At 37.0% G+C, this 9,551-nt stretch overlaps 1 protein-coding gene and 3 non-coding genes across 4 annotated transcripts; 1 reads left to right on the top strand and 3 right to left on the bottom strand.

Moving 5' to 3' along the window:
• Nucleotides 1–661: 661 nt before the first annotated feature.
• Nucleotides 662–732, bottom strand: Trnag-gcc (transfer RNA glycine (anticodon GCC)). Its single transcript has one exon. It is a non-coding gene; the product is annotated as a tRNA-Gly (tRNA).
• Nucleotides 733–2,104: 1,372 nt separating this feature from the next.
• On the bottom strand, nt 2,105–2,175 carry Trnag-gcc (transfer RNA glycine (anticodon GCC)). The gene has a single exon. It is a non-coding gene; the product is annotated as a tRNA-Gly (tRNA).
• Nucleotides 2,176–4,430: 2,255 nt separating this feature from the next.
• Nucleotides 4,431–4,501, bottom strand: Trnag-gcc (transfer RNA glycine (anticodon GCC)). Its single transcript has one exon. It is a non-coding gene; the product is annotated as a tRNA-Gly (tRNA).
• Nucleotides 4,502–6,778: 2,277 nt separating this feature from the next.
• On the top strand, nt 6,779–9,078 carry LOC106173219 (mitrocomin-like). Its single transcript, XM_013554273.2, has 3 exons — nt 6,779–6,907; nt 7,336–7,436; nt 7,819–9,078. Exons 2-3 carry the CDS (start codon nt 7,365–7,367, stop codon nt 8,353–8,355), a joined length of 609 nt encoding a protein of 202 aa, XP_013409727.2. The 5' UTR covers nt 6,779–6,907; nt 7,336–7,364; the 3' UTR covers nt 8,356–9,078.
• Nucleotides 9,079–9,551: the final 473 nt, after the last annotated feature.

Here is a 9,551-nt window from a genome sequence, read left to right as displayed (position 1 = left end):
AACAGTCTGTAAAATGCAGTTGCTAACTTGGTGTAGAGATGGCGTTATTACGTGAGGACATGTCACACAAAATGTTATGACGTCACAATATGATACGTTATGTCGTCATTAGTTGTCCCGTTTCGCTGTGCATGATTTTGATTCAAACACAGATTTTTGCTTGCTTGAACCAGATGACCGGTCTGCGACGTTAGATTCTAGATTCTGTCTTCTTTTGTTCGGATCAGTAAAATTTTCAAAATATAAGAATTCTGTGGGCCGACTTGGTCATTAATTTCTATAAGCTTTCAATTAATTTTTTTATGAAATGTCATTGTTAGGGTCTACATGAGATCAAAATCAAGGTCTTGTTTATAATTGCGGTATGGGAAAGTGACCATGCAGTCTTACTGAATTTTTATTATCGGACCAGTCGAGATTAGGAAGCTGGTTGTCCGAATACCCAGTAAGCTGAAAACTTTTCAAAATTAAAACGAACAGACTGGATGAATGTGTATAATTATGACACTCGTATTTGCCAAAATTTAATATTAATAACAAGAGGCAGTTTATTTATTTATTTATTTATTATTTTTTTATTTATCTATTATTATTATTATTATTATTATTATTTATTTATTTATTTTTGTACAGACATATTTATTAGTCATGTAAAATAAGTTGCATCGGCCGGGAATCGAACCCGGGCCGCCCGCGTGGCAGGCGAGCATTCTACCACTGAACCACCGATGCTTGTCCCTCTAATCAACATTTGTGAAAATGCCGCCCCCCCTCCCCCCCCCCCCCCCACGTCCTTTTCCCTATACTAAAATTAAATAAAAAACGTAATGTTAGCAGGTCAACATATCAAGCACGAGATACGTTTCCTTTTTCGACTAAGTAACCAACTCTTTCTATAAGAGTAACAATCTATTTCTTGTTTTACCTCGTGTCTCCTGCTACTAGCAAGTGTGCGTGACGAGGTTAATTACTGACACAGAGATAACAGAGCACCCTCTACCAGGGCTGCAGATTAATTATATGTTTTTTCTATAACGCGATTAATGCCATGAATTTACTGGTGACATATCTCTTAATATCTAGTAAACAATTTAATGGTTTAAAATTCAATTATCTATTATTAAGATTAATACCTGTGGCCTTGGTCGAAGGTAATAGTATTATTTGGGGGATGCCGACTAGAAGAAAGTTTTTAATGAAACATTTTTGTAAGTTGAACGGGTGCTTTACTTGACCGAAGTTTCCATTCCCCAAATGTTCTAATCTACTCAAGGAACTTGCTAGTGAAATGAATAGCGTATCTAGATACAGGGAAACTAAGGTTAAACTCCTTGTACAACGCCAAGTTCGCTATAAACAAATAAATTATTAGTTTGTAGATCAACCTTTTTTTCTGAGGTATAATTCGAACGGATTTATTACGAGCCACGCTGTTTAAATTTGACTTTACCTTATTGAGCAAGGTTCTGCAGGGTTTTTTTTTTCTTTTTTGCTAAATGAGCGAAACTAATCCAGTGCTATTTTCACTGTATCCTGAAAAATGCCGTTGCAAACTTGGTGTAGCGATGGCGTTATTACGTGAGGTTACGTCACACAAAATATTATGACGTCACAATATGGTGCGTTATGTCGTCATTACTTGTCCCGTTTTGATTTTGATTCTGACAGATTTTTGCTTGAATCAGATGACCAGGGTTTTTTTAAAAGTTTTCAAAAGAGCTTTCGATTTATCTATTTATTTATTTATTTATTTATTAGATAAGAAAAAAACTTTCTACAAAATCAATGTCTTGTTAACGCTAATATAACAGCGATATGGGCATACGGGATATTGAAATTTTATTCGGACCCGTGAATCTTGATTCGGACCGGTAGATATTAGGAAACTGGTGGTCCGAATACCTTTAGTTGGCTAAAAACTTTTCAAAATTATAACGATCAGCCTGGGTTAAAGTGTAATATTCTGAATCTTTATAAAGAGACTAATTAGAGTTTGCCACAGGGTCCATCTTACTGAGAAGTCAGTGCCTTTTTTTTATCTTGTTTCTATTTTATTATTATTATCATTTTAAATTGGCATAGTGCTGAGTAATGTAAAAGAAATTGCATCGGCCGGGAATCGAACCCGGGCCGCCCGCGTGGCAGGCGAGCATTCTACCACTGAACCACCGATGCTTCCTAGACTTATATCATGCGCCACCCCCCTTGGCGCTCCCACGCCCCCTACACTAAAATAAAAAAAAAATAAATAAAAATTAAACGTAATGTTGGCGGGTTAACTTATAAAACAAAACACGAGACACGTTTCCATTTTTGGATTGATTGACCTCTTTCAATACAAATAACAATCCACATCTTGTTAACCTTTATATTAAGAGGTGTCTCCTGCTTCTAGCATGTAGGTGTGACGAGGTTAATTACTGACACATAGATGGCAGAGCATCCTCTACTAGGACCTGCTGCAGATTTTAATTACATGTACTATTCTCTGGTTTTTTTTTTTTACTCAAAGTTATCAAATCAGAAAGACCAAAATGGGCGAGTACAAATCCAGCTCTTATTTTTATTTACACTGTAAATATACTGAAATATGCCGTTGCTAACTAGGCGTAGAGATGGCGTTATTACGTAAGGACATGCGACACATGTTATTATGACGTCACAATATTGGTACGTTATGTCGTCAGCTCACGCTGATGGTAGGATATCGCTGTGCATGCTTCAAATTATACAATTTACTTCAACTAATGTTTCTTCCTTTTTTATTGCAACGTCATTTACACGTATTTTTGGTCGGCGATATTTCATAATCTAAGAGGGAATTCTGTGCCATACGTGCACAAATGTAGGCCATATCATATTTTTCCGTAACATATATTTTTCGGTGGTGTATAAAAAGAAGGATTCGAACCCGGGCCGCCCGCGTGGCAGGCGAGCATTCTACCACTGAACCACCGATGCTTGCTTTTACCTACAGGGGCCTCCCCCACTGGTCCCCCCCTTCCCCTCCCCCCTTCATCCAACTACCAACGTCCTTTTCCCGAACCTACACTGAAAAGAATGATGTTGTAGGTCAATATAGCAAACATACCATTAGATACGTTTTCTTTTTCGACTAAGTGACCAACTATTTCTATAAAAGTAGCAATCTACACTTTGTTTCCCTCTTCTCTCCTGCTACTAGCAAGTGTGCGTGACGACGTTAATTACTGACACAGAGATAGCAGAGCACCCTCTACCAGGGCTGCAGATTAATCATATATGCACTTTTCTCTGACGCGAGAATATACACACACTGGACAATAGAAGTGTCACCCCTACTGAACCAATACTTTGGGGGAGATAAATGACTGTGGAATGATGTGCCCCTGGTATCATTTTATTAACATCAAATTTCACAAATGAAACGGTTCTTACTGAACAATTCAACTGTATCGATATTCTGATATTGCTTATATTCCGCCTCTTCAGGTTAATAACTTTGGTTACTGTGATGCAGGGGGTGACACTTCTATTGTCCAGTGTGTGTATGTATCGGTGACAGATCTGTTAATATTAAATTTTAGTAAACAATTTAATGGTTTAAAATTCTATTATTTATTATTTAGATTAAAATTTGTGGCCCTGGTCGAGGGTAGTAGTATTCTATGTAAGGGAATATATGCCAGATGCATTTATTAAAACAAAAACAGATGGATGTCCACAAAGGAATTTGTCAATGGATTTATTCTGGATATGTGCTTTTCTTGCTTTACCCTTTTTAAACGTACCGGGATATTGCCATTTTGGGCACAACCAGACATCAAAAACGGGATCGGTGTTACGCATTTTCTGTTTGATTATTTGTATTTGTGCTAGGGCATTATGGTTGTGATGGTTTCGTAAAAATTTATGCCAATCTGAGGGCAGAGATGTGGTGTCATCAACATGAGGTAAATGCCCCAGTGTTTCACCATGGTCTCTTTTTTTGTCTTTCAATGCTCTTTGGGTTCAAAAATTCCTCTTGACAATCAAAAACAATGTGAACTTCCCTGTAACTGTGCTTTTGAAAATTAGAAAGGACATACCGATCAAACAAAAACTTTGAATAATGCAAAAATTTGGAATGACGAGGTGCTGGATTTTAAGTTTATTTTATTGATGAGAACAATTGCATCAAAAATGAGGCATTCTTTTGGTCAGGGCTGCTGGTTGAGAAAGAGAGTGGATAATGTTTTTTCAGAAAGTCTAAAGCTTTTGACTTATCACCCTTATGGCGTTATTACGTAAGGACATGTGACACGTGTTATTATGACGTCACAATATTGATACGTTATATCGTCAGCTCACGCTAATGATATTAAATAATCTAAGAGGGAATTTTGTGCCATCCGTGCACGTATGCATTATATTTCTTCTTACTCTATAGTTTTCGGTGGTACAAATTAAGTTGCATCGGCCGGGAATCGAACCCGGGCCGCCCGCGTGGCAGGCGAGCATTCTACCACTGAACCACCGATGCTTACGTCTTTACGTGTGATTTGCAGCCATCGGCAACCCCCCTCCCCCCCCCCCCCCCCCCCCCCCCACCACCACCACCACCACCACCACCACCACCACGATTTGAACCAACGCTAAATTTAAAAAAACGTATTGTTGGCGGGTAACATGAGGTACGTTTTCTTTTTCGACTGAGTGACCAACTCTTTCTATAAAAGTAACAATCTATGTCTTGTTTACCGTGTGTCTCCTACTAGCAAGTGTGCGTGACGAGGTTAATTACTGACACAGAGATAGCAGAGCATCCTCTACCAGGGCTGTAGATTAATTACATATACTTTTCTCTAACGCGAGAATAGTGGCATGAAATTACCGGTGACATATCTGTTAATATCTAGTAAACAATTTAATTGATAAAAATCTATTTTTTATTATTTTATAAGATTAAAATTTGTGGCCCTGGTCGAGGGTAGTTGTATTCTATGGGGGGATGCCTATTAGAGAAAAGTTTTTAATGAAACATTTTTATAAGTTGAAAAGGTGCTTAACTTGACCAAAGTTTCCATTCCCCAAATGTTCTAATCTACTCAAGAAACTTGCTAGTGTAATGAATAGCGTATCTAGAAACAGGGAAACCCGGAATAAGAACTAGGCCGTTTACGACATTTAAGATCCATTTGGTACAATCTATAGGCCTACCACTGTGCACATTTTTTCATTATAGCAGTTTTTTAGGTCTAACTTTGCAATGACCCGGTAAGAATATTGGCAAACACAAATAAAATACTACGAAAATGTTAAAAATAAAGAAAAGAAAAGAAATAAAGAAGATAAGAAACAAAGACTATTAAACTCCCTGCACAACAACACCAAGTTCGCTGTAGTCAAATAAATTATTAGTTTGTAGATCAACCTTTTTTTTCTGAGGTATAATACGAATGGATTTATTACGAAGCACACCGCTTATATATATGACTTTACCTTATTCATCACGGTTCTTTGCTGGAGGTATCTGAGACTTTATTCTTTTGCTAAATGAGCGAATACTAATCCAACGCTTCTTTTTATTTTCACTGTATCCTGAAAAATGACGTTGCTAACTTGGTGTACAGGTAGAGATGCCGTCATTACGTGAGGACATGTCACACAAAATATTTTGACGTCATTTATTCAAAGGTTTTCGTGTACATATACGACTATATCCTTAGGATCATAGTACGGTTCTTTTACTTATTATATTGATGCATGGAACATTGATGCTCTGCCGTAACTACTACTTCAGTGCATGTGTAGCAATAATAAAGTTACTTATACATGTATAAATAAAAAGGAGCGGGATATACTAACTGGCAGTGTGATGTTTAGTTTGTTGTGACATGGAAGTATGCCACATCCCAAATCGAATAACCCAACAGATATGGCGGGAATTGAAACAGTGGTAATCGTCCAATAATATTCTACATATTAGGCCTACATATTCCACTCCGTGTGTCAAACCGTTGAACAATGCAGCAGTTGCGACAGGAAGCGATTGCTAACAAGAATACACATAAGTGGCGTTCCTATTAAGCGGACTGAATTGCCAGACAAGTTAAAATATACCAAGGTATTTTTCTACTCAGCCGAGCGAAAAGTCAGACCAGTAACAATATACCAAGGAGCAGCGTGTGTCGATCCTGTATTTATCCCATTTGTTTTCGTGTGGTGTCTGCTGACTTAGCTGCTTTAGAAGAACACATCTTAATTGATAAAACATATTTTTTGATCAAGCAAGAGTGAACATTTTAGTCGTGATGGACGAATTGCATGGTTATTTCTTTTACCTAAAAATTGGCGACTATATTATAATGGCTTCGAAGAATCCATAAATCCCAACATTAGAAATAATAAGGTGATCAACACATTGCTACACTTGGTAGCCGGTATGTCGATTTAATTTATTAGGAGAATAACAATAAACGTAGCTGACATTCACTTACGACAGCTAAAGAAGTGTCTGCCAAATTTAAGCCACATGCGACATAAAGCATCATTTTCCACACCAAAATACAATTAATTATATTGGATATGATAGGTATGATTGACTGCAGTAAATGTTTGGAGATTGTAAGGAAGTGGAATATGCAGATCATTAAAATTCAACTGCTAGTATCTATCACAAAAGAAACAAACTGTTTCAACGATTTTCAAATGTTTGTCAACAAGAAGTCCTTTTTTGTCTCATAGCCCGTAGTTTGATGTTTACAGCCAAAAGTATGAATGTAATGTTTTAAAGAAGGTAACATGGGATTGGTAACTTGTCGAATAGGGGATATGCGTGACTGATAATGTTTATCCCGACAATACTGCGAAATGATGGTATTTAAATACATCACGCAACAAAATGTTACATAAGACTGGGACCTATAAGAGAAACAACAGACATATGGTAAGTAAAGCTAAGAAGAATTACACAATGAGGGATATAGTGTGTATTGAAGATGTCAACAACTTCAGTAACTTCGACAACTGTACGATTCAGTGTGCACGAACATCGGAGTTTTTATTTGACCGACCTATGGTAGACGAGTAGACGTGGTTATGATACTAATTACGTATGATTTGACGAGTAGGTGTGGTTATGATACTAATGTCGTATGATTTACACTGTTTTTGTGCAGCAAACGTTGCCACATATAGGTAGACCAAAATACAGACACTATTTTATTGTTGATTGTAGATTTCATATCTAGCTTTGTACGTTCGCAGAGTAAAGCAATGCTATTTATTTATATCAAGGGTATTATATAAACTTGTATTTCGCACTCGATGAATATTGCAGAATATAGTTCAGGTTGTTTATTACTTTTGTTTTAGAAATCTGAACTTACAGAATTCATATAAGCATGTCCTCAAACAATCTGAAAGTTCTCCTTCTTATGGTCGTTCAGACTATCTGCTCTTCGAATATGGTAGAGGTAGGTCCAGACACGAATTTGTTATTGTCTCTTGAATATTTTAAAAAGCTTGACTACTTAAAAACCGAGTGTCTACAAGAATCTTAGACTGGGTTCCCATGCCTTGATCGATCCATCTGCATCGGTCTAACTCTCTGGGGAGTCTCACTAAATGGCTATCAACTTAATCGGCTTAATTGTCTGTTCTGCCTACCGAATCAGCTAGGGTAAAAATAATAACCCCCTTACAGCTTTACAAGGCGTGACAGACATTTTAACTTTAAAGTGGTAAGGTGCTGCTATAAAATCACACAAAAAGGGTGAACAAAAGGTGATGTTTTGCCATTTGCAGTTGTGTGGCGTCCACGTTATGTTTGTTTTATAGATTTTTTTTCAATTTTAGAGCCCCAAAGGAAACTTTAGTGCGCACTGGATTTTCAAGTACAAGGAATTCTTTGATATCTTGGACGTTGATGAAAATGGCATGGTGACTGAAGAGGAATTCATCGATTCAACAACAAAGCGAGCTCAGCAAATTCTCCCATCTTGGAGAGCCATGGCGGTGAATGGTATATTGTCTAGTGCCTATAATCTGTGGTGGTTAAATAAATACACCAACTATTCAAAATCCATCACATTTCAAGATTGGCTTCGGGCTGACGAAGTTGAACTCCCAATTACAAGAGAAGATCTCGTAAAATTCGCAAAAGATTGGTTTGACGCGCTTGATCTCGACTGCGATAGCAAATTGATGGTAGACGAGTATTCCAACTTTCTTATTCTTTTCCGTAACACTGGTAAGGTTCAAGATATATTTGATGCCATTAATTGGAATAAGGATGGTGTGATTGACACCAACGAGTTCATACACGCTTTTATGGGCTACTGGGCTGATCAAGAACCCAGCCCTTCTGATGTCTTTTTAGGCACTCGTTATTAAGCCAGCGATGATAAAGACTTTATTTGGCCGTGACCTTTTTGATTTAAAATTGCATATTAACTTCTGAACTTTTAAAATGTAAAAGTTACCTATTCGCATCCGGGTGTATTGTGTTTTAGATTAACACAAACACCATTGGTGGTTCGACAGGAAGAATAATTTCAGTTTTAACCTTTTTAATTGGTTTGTTTCTTGCTTTATTTGTTGATTCTCCTCGGGACAGTGTGAGAAAATTAAGACATAAGACATGCCTTAATCGTATTTGAGGCAAATGTTTTATGACTGAATTTTGAGCACATTATAATTTTTATATATCCTTGTAATACCCACTTGGATGAAGTTGTTTCTATAGTAGTCAGTATGTGTCATATAATGTATTTGTATATGAGGTAAAAAAGTAAAATTTCATTTTGCTTCTTTTACAGAACCATCAACCAGTAGTATGACTCTACCCAAAATATATGGTCCATCTCTTAAAAGGTTGAGATCAGTGACAGGGCTTGGCATATCAAAAGTTTTAAACTGCCAGTGCTTCTAATTTATAATCTGTCATGCAGTGCCTCTTTTTGGGAAAGGAAAGAGATTAACCTTTTGATATATACATTTATTATGGCAATAGTACCTTCATACTTTTTAGAGGTTTCTCCTGTCTTGGAACAGTCTTCGAAGTTGCAGAAATAATATACCGTAAGTCTTTCCCTACAGCCCCCCCCCCCCCCCCTCTCAAACACCATCGTCGTTTTCCTGAACCTACACTGAAAAAAGAAAAAAAATGATGTTGTCAGATCAACATAATAAACATAACACGAGAGACGTTCTTCTTTTTCGACCCATCTGGTACAATCTATAGGCCTACCAGTGTGCAGATTTTTTCATTATAGCAGTTTTGTAGGTCTTACATGTACTTTGTTATGGCCTGGTAAGAATACTGACAAACACAGATAAAATACTACGAAAATGTTAAAAAAGAAGGAAGGAAGGAAGGAAGGAAGGAAAGAAAGAAACACAAACAATTAAACTCCCTGCACAACAACACCAAGCTTCACTATAAACTAATAGAATAATTATTTGTAGATCAACCTCCGTTTCTCAGGTACAATTCGAATGGATTTATTACGAAGCACACTATTTATATATGACTGTACCTTATTTATCAGGGTTCTTTGCTGTGGGTATCTGTGACTTTTTTTGCTAAA

This window comes from Lingula anatina, chromosome 9, assembly GCF_051362555.1.
Source record: "Lingula anatina isolate TDL-2025a chromosome 9, LinAna3.0, whole genome shotgun sequence".
Classification (NCBI taxonomy): domain Eukaryota; kingdom Metazoa; phylum Brachiopoda; class Lingulata; order Lingulida; family Lingulidae; genus Lingula; species Lingula anatina.
Note: the sequence above shows the minus strand (reverse complement) of the source record. Positions and strands in the feature narration are given on the sequence as shown.

What these genes read in the sequence shown, in the direction of transcription:
- LOC106173219 (XM_013554273.2), top strand. Translation starts at nt 7,365, where the DNA reads ATGTCCTCAAACAATCTGAAAGTTCTCCTTCTTATGGTCGTTCAGACT. An exon ending in GCTCTTCGAATATGGTAGAG is followed by an intron (nt 7,437 to 7,818) that starts GTAGGTCCAGAC and finishes TTTCAATTTTAG; the next exon opens with AGCCCCAAAGGAAACTTTAG.